At 37.8% G+C, this 20608-nt stretch overlaps 2 protein-coding genes and 1 non-coding gene across 3 annotated transcripts; 1 reads left to right on the top strand and 2 right to left on the bottom strand.

Annotated features, from left to right (window-relative positions):
- Window positions 1-1257: 1257 nt before the first annotated feature.
- LOC113306912 (probable WRKY transcription factor 12) lies at window positions 1258-4816 on the bottom strand. The gene is made up of 4 exons (XM_026555825.1): window positions 4274-4816; window positions 3835-3926; window positions 3362-3577; window positions 1258-2045 (listed from the first exon to the last, which is right to left on the bottom strand). The coding sequence occupies exons 1-4, from the start codon at window positions 4568-4570 to the stop codon at window positions 1880-1882; spliced, it is 771 nt and encodes a 256-aa protein (XP_026411610.1). The 5' UTR covers window positions 4571-4816; the 3' UTR covers window positions 1258-1879.
- A 3481-nt stretch (window positions 4817-8297) lies between these two features.
- On the top strand, window positions 8298-8371 carry TRNAI-AAU. The gene has a single exon. It is a non-coding gene; the product is annotated as a tRNA-Ile (tRNA).
- Window positions 8372-11762: 3391 nt separating this feature from the next.
- Window positions 11763-18870, bottom strand: LOC113305053 (probable phosphoribosylformylglycinamidine synthase, chloroplastic/mitochondrial). The gene is made up of 4 exons (XM_026554164.1): window positions 18759-18870; window positions 16742-16791; window positions 12417-16639; window positions 11763-12202 (listed from the first exon to the last, which is right to left on the bottom strand). Exons 2-3 carry the CDS (start codon window positions 16778-16780, stop codon window positions 12422-12424), a joined length of 4257 nt encoding a protein of 1418 aa, XP_026409949.1. The 5' UTR covers window positions 16781-16791; window positions 18759-18870; the 3' UTR covers window positions 11763-12202; window positions 12417-12421.
- Between the last annotated feature and the right edge of the window lie 1738 nt (window positions 18871-20608).

The raw sequence follows: 20608 nt of genomic DNA, 5'->3' as shown, positions 1-20608 counted from the left end.
CAAGGGTGTATATTTAGCGGGTTTTTCGGGCGGGTATGGGCGGGTATTAGCTAAAACCAACCTCGCACCCGTAGACAGCGAATTTTTATTTTCATAACCAACCCCGCACCCACAACGGGAGGGTATGGATTAAAAACCCACAGATTTAGCGGGTACGGACGATTTTGGATATGATGGGCGGGCCTTGTGCAGCCCTATCTGTTGGTATAGCTATTTGTTCTGAATTGTCCTCATCCGAGATGCATGTTGGTATGTGCTGAATAATATGGTAGCTATTAACCGGGTTCACGTCGAACTGATCTTTTTGAAATGAGATGTGAGGAGAAGTTCAATGGAATTCCTATCTTGACACCATGAGCCATCAGCAGCTTGAAAAGAATCGATTTTATTTCTTGTTTTCTTATGATTTGCTCTAATATGGAAGTACTTCAAGTTCTTGTCCATTTCATTATGGAAACAATCTTTTGCTTTATGTCTGTTACTACTAGCTTGTAAATCATTCAATCTCTCGATTTATTTTTCTCATTTTGAAATTCGATATTATTATCACCACCAATATCAGCGGCTTTAAGTAGTGATAACTCTTGCTGTAGAATTGAAATTTTGTGTTGCATATTTCCATAAATAACTTTGCTCCACTTGGATAGAGTATGTCTTTGCTGTAGAATTGAACTCTTACATGTTTTCTCTCTGCGCCTCCATTTTAACTCCAAAAAATTCGATTGAAATAAACGATGAAGAAATTAGATGAATGTACATGGGATCATATGTAACTGATATTCTACACTCATATTTTACGAAAATTTCATATATGTAATATAACGGGTATGGGTGTCTAATGGATTTTTAAGGCAACACCCACATCCATTTGATCCCACAAATTGCATCAGTATCCAGTTCATTAATATACAGACGGGATATCCACCCTCAAAAAAAAAACAGATGGGTCATATCGAATCCGCGGATTCGGTCTCAAATATTCACCATATGTGAAGATAAATTCATTACAAGCCCACTAACAATATACCCACCGAGGGTTAATGTGAGCTAAACTCAAGCCCACCAACCAGCACCAACCAAAAACGTCACAACTTTTTTTAATATATATAGATACGATTGGCTCGTCCAACTAGATTTGGAGGAAGGAATCAACCAAAAATGTCGCGACATGAGGATGCATCTTTTTTTAGCTCGCACACGAAACAATTTTTTTTATTACACAGACAGAAGGACTCCTTTCACCCGTCCACTAAAAGATTAAAGAAAGTGTGATCATTCAGCAGACCTCTTCTGGAGCTACATATTACATCGATATGAATCCATATTTGAGTGCAGACTCTACATTAAAAATCAAAATTTAGAGAAAGCATTTCCTGACATTTGCAACAGAGTACTGTTAAACAGATGCGAAACAGCCTACTTTTTAATTACAGCCTCAAAACACTTAAACCAATGTCCATTTATAACAGAAAAAGTCCTTATAAGCCTAACTGCTCTTCATCTCTTCCCCTGGATTGATATCAAAGCCAAGTTTGAGCCGGCTCATGGTATACCTCCAATGTCGTCCTGCTCAAAGGTTTTCAAGTACAGTATTTATAAAATCAGGATTGTTGCAGTGTGTTTCGAGCCAAATATAATGTGAAATATAATGAGAGAACGATATATAATAAATATAATGGAACAAGCTTCTCGTCGGCTTCCTAAGTATTCAAGAATACTAAATTTGTGTAAATCTGCCGTTCATATTTGGATACTGGAAAACTCAGAGAATGATCTGCCACGACTCCAAACAAACCCAATCTTTGATATACCAATTTTATAAATGTCAATATGAATAAATAAATAAATAAATGCAGTAATTAAATTAGCCCTTTAATTACTAGAATGAGCTAAAACACTGATCATGTTCAGATGAATTCGAATCATCACAAGGAGAATGAGTATGCCTTCCTTCATATGTTGTTATCACCATTCGACAATCTTCTGATAATCTCTCTACTCTTTTCTTCACTCGACAGTTATTATGTGTACACCGATAGTAACTTCTGAAAAAAATATATAACTCAAAATCAAATAAATATGCCTTGAAAATATAAGTTTTGCTGGAGATTGAGCTCATGCGACTTGACAAAAATGAGATGCATATACTCCTAAATAATCTAGGCTTTCTAGCTAGGTCGATGAAACTCCAATAAAACAAATCAGATTGGAAGAGTCAGCCCCAGAATGTAGAATCTACATTTCTTAATATCTCTATAAGACTACATACTGAAAAAAACTTAATGGCATACTTATATTGATATGGATGCAAATTCCAGGCTTAAACCGCCTAATCCACAAAACATGAGCAAGTAGAGTCATTTAAGAATCTCTCATCCCCAAGGGGATTCAGAGTAGTGATATCGCATTAAAAAACCAAGGCATCGAAGTTAAAGATGTCCAGAAGCCATTAGAAGCAGTAGAGATGAATCTTCGAGATCTTGAAGTTGGACTTGATTCTGTCTTCAGGTGTTTGATCAAAAATAGAGTTTCACTTCTCAACATTATCATTTATCGTGATAGATAGAGAAAGAGAAGACCCCCCACTTGCTACATTGCCACACTAGAGACTAGAGAGAAAGATTGAGAAAGATTGTTTGAAGATATCCTAAGATTCCAAACTCACAAAAAGATGCTTCAAGAAGCCAAAAGTGATGTGCAAGAACAGGAGAGTGATGCAACCATGTTGACAGTATGTAAATCATATACAACCACGCAAAAAGAGAGTGAAACAACCCTCATGAGAAAACCAAGTCCCAGTAGGTAATATATAAAGAAGCATTACTTATGTATGAATAGGCGGATGGTGGTGGTTACAACGTATATGGGCTTCAATTGGTAATAAAGAAATCTATAAAAAAAAATGTTAATGCATTTTTTTTTATTAATGCAGTACATTCTTACAAAAAAATTAACACGTTTCTTTTGTGTAATCTTGCTATCTATCGATTGCTTAAAATCGGTAAATGGTAACATTATGGATGGCATAGTGCATTAATTCTTTTGTAAGGACATGATATTCAAATTAAAAGTTCATTTGCCGAAAATTGATTTTCAATTAGTTTTCATTTGGGCATCATGAAAAAATGATGACAGGATTTTAAAATAGTGTTAATCTAAAACATATCAAGGGATCTACTCAATTATGTAATGTGCTCATTGTCTCATAATAGGAAATGGAAAAAGAGGATACTTTTCAGTTCCTTATGATACTGCGCAAGACCTTAAAGAAAAACTCTATAGCCACATGAGGAAAGAATGGAAGATACTGTAATTGAGCATCAAAATTCGTTGGGAGCTATAGGGTGAGTAGATTACGTACCTAGGATGGAGACTATTCTTGACAACTTTCTGGCCATATTTCCTCCATTTATAACCGTCATCTAACACATCAACTTCGCTTCTTGTTTGGAAACAAAACCTTGGTTCTCTTAGTTTCCTCCTGATCACCTTATTATTATTGTTGTTATTATTAATAGTCATCTTGTTCTTCTCAGAGAACGAGGACGTCGATGTTGGTTTTGATGAGTTTCTCCACCTGCCCATTTTGAATATATTCATTAGTACTAGTATGTGTGTGTATATGCGTGTGTATGATTTCCCAAGTGTCTTCTATGGTATATATTAAGTTTGTTTCGTACTAAAATGGCGACTGGCTACTTTTAACTCTATGGCCGATCTGGTACTGTTAGAGAATTCAGAACTTATAAAGCTAATTATGAAGCTAATAGTATTTGTTTATCTGCTGATGTATATATACTATATTATGCTTCAAAAAACAAAACAAAAATATACCATGAATTGCCGCCATCGTTCATGTTGCCATTACTGTTACTATTGGTGCAGATCTCATCGATTACAACTTTATTATGATCCAAAGTTCGAACCTGCGTATTTAATTGTTCACAGAAAACAAAGGAAGAAGAAAAAAAAAGAGTAAAGCAATCAAATTCCGTAGCATCCCCTAAACGAACACATATAGATGCATGCAAATATAAACAATGGACCGCCCATGAGGCGTATTCTGCTGTTAAAATTCATTAGTATCAGATCCAGAAGACTATATGCATGTCATAGGGCATAGACTATATCAGATCCATGTTCCTCCGTACAGATTTAAGAACTAAGCAATGATTAAACCCTAGCTAACTACAAGTATAAAGAAACAAAGATTCAGCACCAATATTCATGTTTTAGGCCAAGGTCAAATTATACCTATGAGCACAATACTCACTTGTTGATCATTACTCCAAGCGGACGCCCTAAATCCAGTACTGCTATTACTAAAACTAATAAGATTATCAGTTCTAGTGGTGCATGTACCGCTGAAAGGCTGCAAAGAAACCTGTTCTTGTTGCTCTTGTTGTTGTTGAGAAGAAGAAGAGAGTAAAAAACTTGGTCCATGTTGCTGATGATGAACAAAACCCATTTCATGATCTATTGGTGGTTGTTGATGAGTTGTTGTATTCAAGAAAGATACTTCTAGGTCATAACAGTTGCTTCCTTGTGCTTGCAATTGGTCTCCTTCCATTTGAGTGAAGTTTTGACTACTTCTACTACCAACTAGCTAAAACAGGCAGTATCACTAGTCTGGATAGCTATAATAGTAAGAAGAATATATATATGGGATGTTCTGATATTTTAGTACTCTAATCTCTCTGGTGCAAGTAACATGGTTTTCTTGGGTTCATACTGAGAATATACAAGTTTGCGTTTTAGGGTTTGATCACACTTTTACATAGTGTTCAGTAGTAGTCATTGTTGTTAGTGCTTGTTGACTGGTGAGAAATTGCTGGTGGGGGAAAATTTTGTTAGTCAAGAAAAACATTATTGTTCCTTGTATGTATTTCTATCTCAAATCTCTACCTAGTGATTATGATGGGGAAAATAAAGAATATTATGATGGGTCCACAAAGCAGTGGGAAGGGCACATTATTGAACCATCTACTCTGTAGTCTGTACCAAATTCTAGGGGATGGATGGTTTCTTGTGTTGGTTATTTGCCCATGCCTGATAATCGCTTAACTTTTGTTGGTGTAAGTTCATTCTTTGTGGAGTCATCTAATTATTACCACTGTCAAAGATCGCACGTGAATTCTCAAAGTAATTTCTCCCTTGGTCTTCGTGATCGAGCCGTTGAAACCGTAAACATTGTAAGTTGATGGGATCAGGTCATTATCCGAGAAATCCATTCTCTTGAAGGTGTCATCGGGAATGCGAGTTGGTCTGTAGGTTGCCATCCTACTACATGCACAAGCAGACAAGCTCGAGATACTTAATACTAAGATACCAGTACCACAAGACACAACTAAAAATGATGCATGCGGATGTGAAGATACGTGCGGCTTTAGCACTTTTGATCTGAGAGCATCAAACTAACTATTTTACAGACGATTAATTGTGATGATTAGAAACTTGTCTAAATTAATTCGTTCATATCTCTGAGTGGTTGGTTGTAATGCAGCTAAATAAAAAATCTCCAATGCCCGAGTACATGTTTGTTGCCCCTAGGTTTGGTTTTTGGAAGGCCCCAACTAATCACCAAAAAAGTAAAATAAATATCATTGTTCGTTGTATGTATTCACATCTCAAATCTTTACCTAATTATTATGATAGATCTTATTGGTGTGTTGATGAGGTTATCTTAATAAAAAGGAGAGACAAGACTAGACAATTACAGTGCTGTTTATGTGTTGCTGTTTGCTCACCAGTGTATTAGGGTTTCATTTTCATTTTAAACATTTTGTATATGTTACCTAAACAAGAAACTACTTGATAAATAAATTCATTGAATAGCTAAGGAATTGATCATGTCTAAGGTTGTTGTTGAGGGACATGTTGATAGATTAAGCTCACCCAAAAGGAATTTGCTTAGTTATCAATTACAGTCATGCCATAATCAATTTCGTAAAAATAGAGTAAAATGTCAAATTTTGTATATGCAGATCAAAAACTAGCCGTTGATTTCTCAGCTCTTCGCAAGAGAGGTAAAATGAAGCTGTATAGCAATATTTTTCTAGAATGCGAAGTTGCTGTTAAGTATGTTGTTGGTGATTTCGTGTTGGGGTAGGACTTGGTTTGGTTGGCGGGTTAATAGGCTTGGCCGAGGCAGACCCGATGTAGGAATCTTGTCCAGATTGTCCATCGAACCTGTGGAACCCATGGAGGTACTGTCAAGCCCGTCCAAGTTATGTTCCTCGGGTTCCACGGGTTCCTCGGATTGGCCCAAGCTTCGTTGGACATACGAGTTTTTTAATATAACAATAACAATTTTTTAGTCATAATAAGATTTAACTGCTCAATTTATCTCAAATTTCCAAACAACTGAAGATTATTTACAATAATATAAACTTTTATCACATTGAATGATTAATGAGATAAATATATAATTTATATTCTCATTATTAAATTTGAAGATATTATCCAAAATTACTCTAAGTAGATAATTATACCAATTATAAAAAAAAGTTTATATAGGTATATCGTAGTTCTTCGGGTTGGGCAGGTTGCTTGGGTTAGAAATATTTGTGCCCATGTTTGCCCAAATTTAACTCGGGTTTCTAAATTTTATGCCCTAGCTTGCCCAAAATCTTGAAATACGTTGTCCATGTCCGCCCAATGTTCGGGTTGGGCATGGGTTGGGTAGGTTGACCCAACCCAAGTCCCACACCTAATTTCGTGTAAGTTGGAGAATGAAACAGAAATTGAAATTGTTATATCTAATGACTTAAAGGCCTAGACAAATAAAGCTTCCACGTTGAGCGGTGCGGAAACCCTCGTTTCTTATTGGCCGAAATAGGCCTTTTTTTGAGTTTTGTGAAACGAGCGTTTGGACACTTGGCAACCTATAATTGGTTTAATAAGAATGGGAAAAAGATTAAAAAAAGGAAACCAAGTTCAATTTGGAATTCATGAAGTGATAATATTCAGGTGAGGACACTTAGCAACGTATGATTGGCTTAAAAAGAATAGGAAAAATATCAAAAAAGAAAACCAAGTTCAATTTGGAATTCATGAAGTGACAATATTTAGGTGAAGACACTTGACAACATAAAATAACAAACTTAAAAGGAAACCTAACTTACCGTGTTTGGAATTTTATGGAAGTACAAATTCAATTTGGAAATCGAGTAATTACTATATTAGGACTATTTTTTCCAAATTAATATATAAAAGGGAAAGAAATTCACATATTTTCTGCAAAAATAAAAGGAAAAAATAAATAAAATTTGCAAATATCCTTCACCTATTTAATGTATTTTCCCGCTACGTCAAACCAAAAATACATCTCCACGGGGCAGGGCAAAGTCCCGCGCACAACAAGTCAAAAATGCATTTCCACGGGACGGGGCTAAGCCCCGCGCACACCAAGTTAAAAGGAAAAAAAAATCTGCACATATTTTCCACCTATTTAATGTGATTGCCCTGCCACACCAAATCAAAAATAAATCTCCATGTTGCGGGACGAAGCCGCGCGCACACCAAATCAAAAATGTATTGTCACGGGGCGGGCAAAGCCCCGCGCTCACCAAGTTAATAGGAAAAAAATAAATAAAATTTGCACATATTTTTTACCTATTTAATATTTATCCCGCCACACCAAATGAATAATACATCTCCACGGGGATGAAGCCTCGTGCACAACAAATGAAAAATACATGTCACAGGATGGGACAAAATCCCGCGCACACCAAATTAAAAGAAAAAATATGCCTGCTGCGTAGCAGGGGCACAAATCTAATTTTACTTAGAAGCTCTTGGAAATATTCTCAAAGAGAGACGATCTAAAGTAGGGAAAAACTCAAAAACCGATGATGGTGGAAAAATCAACCACCGAGTACCTCGTAGGAAAGTTTTACGTCTGTTGAGATCAAACAGACATTATATAATTCGAGTTCAAGCAGTATTCGGTTACCAAAAGTTACCAGTTTAGTCTATTAACGTACATGCAAACACGTTGTCCCCGCACCCCCACCTAGGAAGTTGTTGCCCCATGAACCCTTTTGTGCCGGCAAACATAACGAATAATATTTGTAACAAAATCTATGATATGGACCATGTTTTTTAGAGCATTAATATTTACGCATTACGGCCCCTCTGCGCGCACAACAACTCAGCATGATCCCGTAATATTAGGTGCATGTTAGTATGTTGCAGGACTGGTGTTATGGAGCTAAATAAGTAGTCGTGGATGACTTGCACACTTGCACTACCAAAGTTTAGCTATCAATAGATAATATGAATGAGTTGAACAAAATGGCCCATTAGCTCAGTTGGTTAGAGCGTCGTGCTAATAACGCGAAGGTCGCAGGTTCGAGACCTGCATGGGCCACTGAAAAACCAACTTTTTATACATCTTTTTCTTTTTTCTAGTCTTTACTCAAATCTGCTCTTTCTTTTTTAGGTTAAACGTTGATTCATCCACTTTTTCTTGTCTGTAAATTACTTCATCCGCTGCTGAATTTATTCCTAATAATCTGTGTCCTTCTACTGCTTCCTTTTTTTTTTGTTTTCAATGACTAACGCACCCACAACACCAACCAGCTAAAAAAAAAACACAACACCAACCAGCTAAAAAAAAAAACACAACACCAACCAGCTAAAATTAGATAAATAAAAGAGAAATTACAAAAATTTATGTCTATCACTTGACTAAAATTAGTGCACACATTAAAAATGAAGAAGACATTTTTTTTTCTGGTTTCAAGATATGTTTAGCTAATACCATGGGAAGAAAATGCAGCTGTCATTCAAATTGAAAATGAAAAGGAAAACAAGTAATTGGTTTCATATACAGATCCGACACTCATGATTTACACCTCCATTTTTCTTACAAGTAATTATAGAAACACACTCCCTGGATAGGTAGTAGTAGTAGTCCCTAGAGAGAGTTGGGTGAAGGCAACGTACAGCGAGTCTTGTCTGCAGCTCTGAAATTCATGGCAACAATAATTAATGGGGGGCAATACCCACTCAAGTGAACAAAAATCACATCCAATTCTAATCAGAATTGTTTCTAATTCACTTTGGCTATCATGATGGAATCTGCGTCACATTCATGGGTCATATCATGTCCCCCCGTTGGTTTTTCTTTATTCACTTGCCTTCATCGTATTATCTTAGATGTTTTTCGAGAATTAACCCAACTGGAATCTGCCTTGTCCAAAGTCACCCAAGGACTCCCAACTTTCAACCATCTACACCGGATCAACCACATACAATCCAGCTTGTGCCCCCCATATGCCAACTTGAACCAGAAACAACCAATCATGTTCTACTCTCTTGCAACAAGGACAACCAGTATGGAACAAACTCTACTCTTACCTGACCAGATAACAGATATTATCCTACTACCACAGTAAATGATCCAAGGAAATATTTTTCCCTTGTAAGTTTTGCAACTTGGCATATGTGGCTTGCAAGGAATCTCAAAGTCTACAAGAACATCCACCCAGTAGTCACCACAACAAATATTTCAGGTCATCCTCCTCGTGCAAAAAGAAAAGATAACACCTACAACCACCAATGCCAGACATACCTCCAACCCAGAGAAGAACTTCAACAATATCAATTAATCAAGAACACAGGTTTGTGCTCAGAGCAAAATGACAAAGAACAAGTTCAAATTAGCATAATTCTTCTTCTCCTTATTTCGTTGGCACCATCAGTAAGTGCAAATACACCTTTTCAATTGCCACTCCAAAGGTCCAAATCAACTAATCCTCTTGGATTATGTTTTTCTGAAATAATTGCTGAAGTTCATTGTTTGGATTAGGGTCAGTGACTCACTTGTAGGCATTGATAACTTGTCTGCAAGCGGTGGAACTTGTTGCAGTATCCATGTCACACGACTCACATCACTAATATTAGTAATATATCAACCTGCAAGTTAAAGTCTTAAGCAGAAAATAAGATGGCAGCCGCAAAATTTGGAACACGAATATTAACCTAGAGCAAATTTGGAGATGGTGCATTTAGCAACATTAAATAAAATTAGTTTTAATTTAGTGTCCACATAATGAAAAAAGAGGATTTTATTTTTAATGTACAAGGTATAAAGAGATCACCACAATTTCAAAACACGAAAAGGTACAATTTCACAAGAACAAAATATAAAATCACTGAAATCAAACAACTACTCGTACTAGAGAGAAGTACGACTTCATCAATGAAGAAACTAAACGCATCTCTGAACTGTTTCATTCAGATATCTTCTACTTGGTTTTCTAAGCTATCTTTCTGAAATATACATCTCGAAGAATTATTAATAGCTTGCAACATGGTTTTCCCAGCAGAACTACACATTAAAACGAGTCGATAATAGTTTGTTTTACAAACAGGTGGCGGCAAGAATCAATTGATATACATAAACACTTGAAATATACATATCTATAATATTAATAGGCCATAAGGCATATAATGCTTCATTTAACACCAACGAACTGAAAACATGTCCTGCACTATCGTTGCAGAGCAGTAGTACAGGAAATCACGATCAAATGCTCTAAATACAACCAATCATTGTTATAACTAAGGTATAACTAGAATACAGTTTCTACCATGCAAATCAAAAACTTATGTCAAAACTAAGGTATTCGCGCTGAGTGAGCTTCTACCATGCAAATCAAATACTTAATGAGTAATGTCAACAAAAAGGTATTCACACTGAAAACTAATAGAACTAAAACCCTAAGTTAAAGACTACAACAACCTGATGAAACCCTTGAGGTTCTTCTGAACTGAAGCTGTCTGGGTACACCCCCGCATAACGACGAGCTCGCGGCAAGTTCAGCACAATCTCTGTGTATGCTGCCAGGTGGTAGCACAACACGCAAACAGAATATCAAAGATTAGAATTACGGACAAGAAATAGAATAAAAATTATAAAATACAAGGGCTTTAGGTGGTTTGATTTCATAATAACGACTACAACTGAGAATCCCAAGTATCGGTTAAAATGATCAAACGAAAACTCCCTCCAGCAGATTTGACCTGCTATGTAAATTGTGACTGGAATTTCATTTCTGAGAACATAAACATACAGCTTTTTTAGCATGTGTCCCTTGTTCTGGAGAACAAGTTACTGAATCTAGACCAATCTGGCTTCTTTTTGGTACCCATCATCGAGGGATAAATGGCCGAAAAACATAAAATATAGCAATATCTAGAGTGAGACCACAAGAGACTTATCAACAATGGCACATGACTAACTTGACGACTCTCACAGTCAGCGTACTGCAGCAGGTATCTTTAATGATAAGTAGTTACCTTCTTGAAGGGTCATGGTCCGCCAGGCATCCTCAGCATAAGATAAGGCGAGATGGTTGCTGGAACTATTTATGAATAGATCGGCCACGCTAAAACTCTGATACAAGTAGGTAAGACGCTGACGAGATCCGCGTATCTAAGACTCATTGTCAACTTGCTGCAGCACAACAGAACCACAAATATTGCTATTGAACAAAACTTTTACCAGATCCAGGAACAAGTGATGAATAAAGACATGTATTCCTTATGCCATGAAACAAGCATAGCTGGTAAAGAAAAAAAATTAAAGCCTTTTCAACCCAAAGGTTACTTAATTGGTAAGAAATCAATATGAGAAGCATATCTGGTAAGCACAGCATATCTTCTTGTCACAATTATTAATATGAGAAAAAGCAAATTGGTAAGAAAGTTTCCCTGCATGACCAAAATCTAATGAATAAAAGCCCTCACAAACCTTAGCAAAAAATTTCAGGTAACGCAATTCATATTTAAAATACTCATGGTAAGAGACGATATGACACCGCTCTCCAATTTGATTTCCATACAACTCAAGGAGAGCCTTGATGCATCCACACAATAAACATCGAAAAACAAAAGAAGGTACCAAAATAGAATGTGTTGTGCCAACTGAGATATATGCAACAATAATCATAATAAGCATTTTAGTAAAAATAGCAGGTCAAATATAGTGATTTTCCCCCCACTGAAATGTCGCATGAACTCAAGGTCATAGAACGTGAAAACATCAAGGAAAAAGGAAGAAGAAAATAAAGGAGCTTCCTGCACTCATAGGTCCATGGCTCGAAAGCTATTCTGCCAGGTAACCATACGGTCAGGGAACCAAAGCAATCCCTTCCTGTCACTCTCGCCTGAGTTGCTTCCATTAATTACGTTCCTGCAAGAGAGAATCAACGTATCAAATTATCCCTACTATGCACTGAAGATATGTGTGGAAGCAGTAATCCAACTCTTCTACTAACTAGCGAAACAGCATTACCAAAACGCATTTTGATATGTTTCATCAAGATTTACAGTCTTCAATGCAAAATTAGAACAATTTATCTCAAGCAAAACGTCAAATTAAATATTAGGTTTCTCTGCATACTAACCTGCCCTACGAGCACCACTCCCTTGCATTTTGAAACATTCGCAGCCATGGGCTGGGGTCTTTCTTGTCTACATTCCAGTGCTTTGGATACCATGGAAATTGCCACATTAGGAAACAACGCTCAGGATGAGGCATCATGGCCAAGTGTCTTCCATCTTTAGAGCATATTGCTGCTACTCCTAGTGGAGACCCATTTGGATTGAAAGGGTACACCTCTGTTATCCCTCCACTATCATCACAATATCTTAGTGGTGCCAAATTGGAGTTAAGGATGTGATCTTGAATTTCAGTGTCAGGGAAATAAGCTCTCCCCTCACCATGCGCAGCCCACACACCCAACGTACTACCCTCCATCCCTTTGAACATTATTGAAGGAGAATCCCCGATTGTAACATTTGTGAAACGACATTCAAATCGCCCTGACTCATTGTGAATGAATCTAGGCTGTGATGGGTCCCCGCCCACACCAAGGACTCCACCAACTTCGGCTCCTGGAATCCATCCCAACAGTGCCATGAGTTGGCATCCATTGCACACTCCCAGGCTGAAGGTGTCGGGCCTATCGTAGAACTCTTGAAATTGGGTCAGGAGAGGCTGATTGAACCGTATGGAGGCTGACCAACCTTTTGCTGAGTCCAACACATCTGCATAACTAAAACCTCCTACAAACACAATTCCTCGGAACCCATCAAGAGAGATGGCTCCACTTAGAAGGTCTGACATAGCGATATCCCAAGGTTCAAAGCCAGAAGCATACAATGCTGCAGACATTTCTCTATCCCCATTGCTCCCTTCCTCTCTGATGACAGCTACCTTTGGTTTACAAGCCAGTGCCAACAAATTCTTTTCTGTAAATTTTGGAGTGAAAGATAAAGCCCAAGAAGGCTCGTGCCTGCTTTTTAATCCATTTTTTTCCGACTGTACACATGATGCCAGCCTTTGGAATCCCTCAAGCTGAAAACTAGTTTCCTCCCACATATCTCTTAGATGAGATGTTTCTTGCTCTAATTGAGGTACCCCATCAACCGACAAATGTATCGTGGGTGATGAAGTTACTTGCCCAAGAATTTCAGCAGAAATCTGGGCTCCTTGAAGCCTGCTCCTAACTGTATCCAAGTTTTCCTTGCTAACCTCAAGGACAAGACCAAGCTCTTCCGCAAAGAGGGTTTCGAAGAGGCTCTTTCCCCGTGAGATCAAGTCCATACGCAATCCACAATTTCCAGCGAATGCCATCTCCAGAATGCACACAATCAGACCACCATCACTAATGTCATGACCAGAAGATATCAACCTGTCTGTAAGCAGCTCCTGTACAGTCTCAAAGACTCTTTTAAGGTAAGAGACATCATCAACATCAGGGCAGCCATCTCCAACCTGGTCGAATACCTGCGCAAAAGCAGACCCACCTAACCGTCGTTCCCCTTTTCCTAAATCAATGTGTAGCAAGACACCATCATCTCCAAGTTTCAAATCTGGGGTTACTGTCAATGTTATATCTGGGCAAGTGGCGTATACACTGATGACAAGATTTCCAGGAGCCTTCACGACCTCGCCAGAAGCATGCGCAGCCATGGACAGACTGTCCTTACCCCCGTCTATTGCTATACCAAGCTCAATCATTGCTTCTGATAGTGCATTAGCAGCATCGTACATTGCTGCTCCTTCCCCGTCAAGCTTGGCCGCATACATCCAATTTCCACTGGCCTTTACATCAGAAAGAGAAGTAATCTTGGCCCAAACAAGGTTTGTAAGTGCTTCCCCAACTGCTAACCTAGCCATAGCAGTTGGATTTAGCAAACCCTTAATTGGTTGCTCCCCAATAGCACATGCACCACCAGTATGCTCAGTATAGGACTGAGCGATGACTGCAACATCAGCGAGAGTAAGCTGCAGAGGCCCCACTGTTTGCTGCTGTGCTACAAGACCTGTTACACACCGATCAACCTTTGTGGTCAAGAAACGCTTCGAACATACAGAAGGTATCCGCAATACCCTCTCCAGGGAATCCATCAGGGTCGTCCCTGGCGGAATCTTAAGTGGCTCTGCTGCAGGAACAATCCTAGGGAACTCAAAGCATTTTTGAGGCATGTCCCCGAGCACCTTCTCTAACTCGAGATCCACTGCAGGAGGGGGAGGAGGAAGCCCACGGGATCGGCAATTCTCTCTAGCCAAGCTGTCTACTAAAGTTACTCGTCCTTCACCACTAATGGATCCAAGAACAGCCATAGATACTCTTTCCCTCTCACAAATTGATTGTAGCAGATCGCGGCTTTCAGGCTTCACCAGTATTGCATCTTGTTCTTGATACTCGGCACCCCATATCTCTAACACTGACATTGTATGATCACCAACTACTATTGCCCGGATATCAATTTTAGCACCCTTTGGATAAATAATTTCCTTAACAACATTGCAGTTTCCCCCAGCTCCTTGGTCATGTATACTTATGATTGGGTTACCTTCCCCCATCTCGATACAGGCCCGAACAACACGATACAATTTCTGTGCCATTTCAGCATCCCCGCGCTGTACAGCATTAAAATCCAGGTTTGCATCATTTTGCCCACTTACCATGCTAGAAGCCGCACCACCACCCATTCCAATCCGATAAGCTGGGCCCCCAATCTTTACAACAAGCATTCCAATCTCGGGTTCTCCTTTGGTTATGTGGTTGTGATCAATCTGCCCAATACCAGCACTAAACATGATTGGCTTCAACCATTCCCTCCTTTCTCCGTTTGGAAGTCTCATACCAAAAGTTCTCGTGTATCCTTGAATCAAAGGCTCGCCGAATTTGTTGCCGTAATCTGATGCACCATTGCTTGCTTCGATGAGAATCTGCAGCGGAGACGCCAAGTTTGCTGGGTACGTGAATGCTGGATTCTCCCATGGAGAACATGAACCATCAATCTGAAGGTTACCGACACAGTAACCAGCAGTGGAAGCCACAACATATGAACCCCTTCCTGTTGCATGGGTATCCCTAATTCTACCTCCTGCCCCTGTCTCAGCCCCAGGGAAAGGTGCTACAGCACATGGAAAGTTGTGTGTCTCTGCAGTAAACAAGATATCAAGGTCGCGGGCAGTTGGAGTCAAAGGAGATGTCAGACCAGGTTGAGAAGGGCGCAACTGGTTCACCAAGAAACCCCTAATTGCGCTGGAGTTGTCCTTGAATCCGATTACAGAGTTGTTGGGGTTCGCCTTTAAAGTGCTCTTCACAATCTGAAAGAGTGTGCTATTCATAGGCTTCCCATCTATAACAAGCTTTCCATTGAAAAACCAATGCCTGCTATGCTCACTATTAGACTGCGCTATATCAAATAGTTCAACAGTTGTTGGATTCCGTCCTATGTCTTCTCTGAAAAGCCTAGTGTAGTACTGTAAATCTTGCTCATCAAATGCTAAACCCATTTTCTCATTGATCTCCTCCAATGCTTTCCGCCCTCTCCCCATGACATCAATGTATTCAACTTCCGCGGGAACTGCACTTGTCTTGAATGACAACAACTTCTGAGGGTAAACACACTCAGTCATTCGATCATGAACCATTGCAGCAAACTCATTAACTTGGTGTTCCTCTAACCCCTTACTTCCTGAACCAAGAATCAGTATATACCGTCTTGACCTCTCCAAGCGGGTAATCTCTGTCAACCCACATGCTTTACAAATAGATACAGCATTAGCACTCCATGCTGTTGTAAAAGAAAGACGAGGTCCAACCTCAATAACAACAGAAGAAACACCTCCCTGATTCTCATTCTCAAGAAAACTGTCACTCCCCAAATTATCAGGCTCATACGTCTCTCCCAGAAGCCATTTAAGCACTTCAAGCTTTTCACTGGAGAGGTCCGAATTGATCCCGATATTGAAACATTGCTCGGTCTTCAAATATACAATCTCCCTTGAAACCTTTGTCTGAACTTTCTTAAGGAGTTCTGCGTCTGCGCTTTCTTGAATCAACGGAATCCGGAAAAAATGTAGAACTTTCTCATTATCACTTTCAACCTTAACAGAATCTTCACCACTACTCACATCTCCTAAAACTGCAGCTGTTTTAGGTTTCACAGAACACATGGTCCTTGATATCGATGCAAGACCACGTCCCCCATTAGGCATTCTTAGTGAAAGGCTTTGTCTTTGTAGAGAACCCCAAAGTAGCCTACATCTCTGCTGCTGCTGCTTATAACAATTTTTTTGCAGAAACAGGCTTTGTCTCTGTGAACCCTGCAAAAGAAATTCCATCGCATTTAACTAACAATCATAAATCATCAAATGGCACACCCAAATACCAAAATCAAAACAAGATAGAAAATTTACTGAACTTACCTGCAAGAACTCTCCCACCACCTTCCCTGCAGTAGCCATTGCTACTTCAACTGCATAATATTACACCAACAAATACTCATCAGCAACAGCACAAACTACATCAAGATTTGCAAACTCAGGACCTCACTTTACCGGTCACACCAGCAAAAAGTTTTGTGCAATTTCTCATTATCAATATTTATGTTATCCATGTTATATGGCAGATACTCAATTATTTAGAGGAAAAAGTGTTCTAGTCCACCAAAACAAAGGCCTGGTAATGTGCCAAGTCCTAGAAAGAAGTTGTCATTGATTAATAATGACATGGTGGAGTCCACAATTAGTTTAGGTGGTAATAAGATGTGAAGGCATAATATTGGCTCAGCAGCATCAGAAGAGAAGATTAGTCTTAACGAAGATGGTCGAGATGATTATTTGCCAAGTATATGTTAATCAAGAAAATTATGTTAATCTCGATTAATTAAGTAGTCTCCGAAACTCTAAATATCTCTACTTTTTACCTTTTTTTCATTTACTAATTTACTACTACATTGTAATTCAACGTTATAACATGGAATGTATTAATGTAATGATGCCCAAGTTCATCAAATTCAGCTTACGGCAAGGAATATATGACTATGGGAAAGGAAACCTAATAACATTCACAAATTCCAAACATGAGCTTTAAGAACTATTACTATGTAACAGGAAACCAAGGGTTTTGAGACCAGAACGCTAAGAAAACTGATAAGTGTTAGCTATAAAATAGCAGTAGTTTTCTGTTCTTGTTTAGATGAACCCTAGCCTCCATAATCCGCTGTACCAGAAATCCATCTGCATAGTCACAGCACCCTAAGCCCCACAATCATGGTCCCAACCATCCACGTGATTTGTGGGTGCTCTCTACCTGGCAACACCAGGGCCTAGACTTTACTTTCCTGCAGGCAGAGTGCTTACCAGTCCCTTTTTCTAATCATATTTACATATGCTTTCTAGCTCTGCCCCTCTTAATAATTCTATTAAAGCAACCTTCAACTTTAAACTGTAATCTAATCTGCCGCTCAAATCTCCCAGAAAATGTGTGTACGACATCAATAAATACAACACACGGATCAGGCACGACAAATATAGAAGAGGTTCTGCAATAACAATATACAGAAAACATTTGCATCCATTAAATAAAGAAGAACATGTAGTAAACCACTATACTCAGTGATGCAATAATGATTAAAATGGTTTTTTAACTTTTCGAAAATTCAATGGACTAGTACAGAAATTGCAGTAATAGAGTGTTTATAGAACAGATGATAAATCGCAGTGAGTACTAAAAACGAATTTCTCGGAGAAGCGTCAATCAGACTCCTACCCAGAAATGTTTCAGCTGGAATAATTCAACAGTCAATGTCTATGAAACATTCCCTACACTTGAGCTTATAGTTAAACGAAATGTCTTGGGATGAATCTTTTGAGGAAAAGAAACATTCCCCAACAGAAATACGCCCCAGAAAATGACATTGTGCTTGCCTCTCCAGATGCAGATATCTATGTATGCTTATCCAATTTAGTGGTTTGAAACCTTTTTGGCTTCTCCACGAACCAATACAGTATCATAATCCTCAATCATCCGTGGAAATGACGAAATGTACAAATATCCTCCATATCATCACCACTTGGCGTAGTAGCCATCATCTCTTATGAGTTCATCTAAGCAATAAACTATCTAAAAATTAAGCAAAATGAATATACACAACGAGTCTCTAATCTAGGTACTCTATATGCATATAACAAACACACCCAAACTTGTTTTCATTTCTCCAACAACTTTAAAAACCCTAAGTATACCATAACGAGTAAACGTTCTCTAATCGCAAAAATATCAAACCAATCATATCTAAATATCAGAAATTAGCAAACTCTAGAGCAACAAATACTACTTTTTATTAAGATTCGAGTAAAAACAGAAACCCATTTTCAGGGAAATCAAAAGAGACAGTCATGGAAGGGAAATGAACAGAGAAAGAGAAGGTTGAGAACAAACCTTGTTGTTGCAGAGAAAAAAATACCCGACCTATTGAGAGAAAATCCCAGAAATAGGAATGAGGGTTCTTACAGTAATAAGAGATGGAGATGACTGATGAGAGAGACGAGGGTTTTTCTGGTTAGAAAAGGGTTTATGAGGGTGTGGTTGTCATAGACTTTGCTTTTAGGGGTATTAGTGTCCAAACAAGGACTGATCCTAGTGGCTTTTGTGTAATATCACGCCATAAAACCTAAGAGGCTGTTTGGATGCGCATTAAGAAGTTACTTTTTTCAAGAAGTCAGTTTAGGTATAAAATCTCAAAACGACTTCTGAAAATGAAAAAGTTAACTTTTTGTTGAGCAAAATAGTTCTGCTTCGAATTCTAGTTCTTGAGTAGCAGAAGTACTTCTGCTTCTGGTATCCAATGCACTATAAAGAGCATGTTTGGTACACGTCCGGAAGTAACTTTTCGATTTCAAGAAGTTGAAAAGGACAAAGTTAGTTTGGATATAAATTTTGGTGAAGCAAAATATTTTTAGTTTTGACTTCTGCTTTTGGTATCTAAACGCACGACAATAGAATATTTGGGAAGTGCTTCTTAAAAAAATAAAAGTGTTTGTGAGAAACAACGAGCAAAACCAACTAGTTTATTAAAAGTTTTATTTTACATATTTAAACTGACTTTTCGTTTTTTCTTTTTTTTTGTGGCTTTCTTTGCTTTTAGAACAGACAATCATAGGTAGTCGTTCAGTTGATAAAAATTCGAGTGAGAATGTTGTAGCTATAACTAAGGGCACTGGTATTGATCAGTGACAGAGCCAGATCTTTTTTGTTGGGAGGACAACTGCGTACGGTAAAAAATATATCTAAAATATAAAATGGAGGCCAGAGGTTTTCGGAACTTTTTAGGTGTGTTTTACTTCAAAGATGCCACGAAAGTTACGAAATGGTCTGATTAACGGTGTTTACTCAATAAATATTTTCAGTGATTTCTAGATTTTAATGGACTTCAAAATTATTATATTATTTGTGTTACTGGTTATAGACTGTGAAAAGATCTTATAAAGTTCGTGTTATTAATTAGTTGTAAACTTGAAAATTCAAAGCCCACTTACATGTTTTCGAGATTTTGAGTGACTTTTATGTATATATTTACCTTGATGAAGGTCTTGCAAAATATGTAAGATTTTGGAAGACTTTAACAAAAAAAAATTAGAAATATTTATTATTCTCTTTTATTTTATAAATACACAATCTATAAAAACCATATCATAGATGCATATAAATTGTATGGATTAAACGCTTTTTAATTTACGGTGGTACGTAAAAATGTGTAATAATTATTACTTTTTTATTTCTATTTATTGCAATTTATATTGTACATAAGGAATATTTTGTATATGTAATATTATGTTTCTTTTAAGTTGAAGTTATGATAAATAACTATGATAATTTTTATATTTGCGTTTATCATGTCAGGTTTTTATATAATTCTTCAGATTTTACAACTTGTTTTTACAACTTTTCAATACTCTATAAATCACTCTAAGACATTAGGTGACTCTGCATAACTCCACAAATTTAAATCTCGAAATTGATAGATATCTCTAAGAACGTGTAGCGTAACTCTGCACAATCTCTCTAAGACATTAGATAAATCTCGAAAGTGATGTACTAGTGTAATAATAGAAATCCTTGTTGTTGCTTCAGGGAAAAAAAAACTTGTTACTAAAAATAAAAAAAAATAGAAATCACATTTACAGTCTTAGGAATCATTCTTTTCTTCTCTCCTTTAGAGATCGATAAAACAGGGAGAACCTTGGAGTTACATCACTTCAGTTCTATTAGAAGCCAGATTCTGGAACTTG

Source organism: Papaver somniferum, chromosome 8, assembly GCF_003573695.1.
Source record: "Papaver somniferum cultivar HN1 chromosome 8, ASM357369v1, whole genome shotgun sequence".
In the NCBI taxonomy this organism is placed as follows: domain Eukaryota; kingdom Viridiplantae; phylum Streptophyta; class Magnoliopsida; order Ranunculales; family Papaveraceae; genus Papaver; species Papaver somniferum.
The sequence above is the reverse complement of the archived record's forward strand: the minus strand, read 5'-3'. Positions and strand labels throughout refer to the sequence as shown.

Bases quoted from the DNA above. Each gene is read 5' to 3' on its own strand.
- LOC113306912 (XM_026555825.1), bottom strand. From the start codon at position 4,570: ATGGAAGGAGACCAATTGCAAGCACAAGGAAGCAACTGTTATGACCTA. The intron at 3,927-4,273 runs GTGAGTATTGTG...TTAAATACGCAG, and splicing joins CTTGGAGTAATGATCAACAA to GTTCGAACTTTGGATCATAA. The intron at 3,578-3,834 runs GTATATTTTTGT...CAAAATGGGCAG, and splicing joins AACGATGGCGGCAATTCATG to GTGGAGAAACTCATCAAAAC.
- LOC113305053 (XM_026554164.1), bottom strand. From the start codon at position 16,780: ATGGCTACTGCAGGGAAGGTGGTGGGAGAGTTCTTGCAG. The intron at 16,640-16,741 runs GTAAGTTCAGTA...TTTCTTTTGCAG, and splicing joins TGGTGGGAGAGTTCTTGCAG to GGTTCACAGAGACAAAGCCT.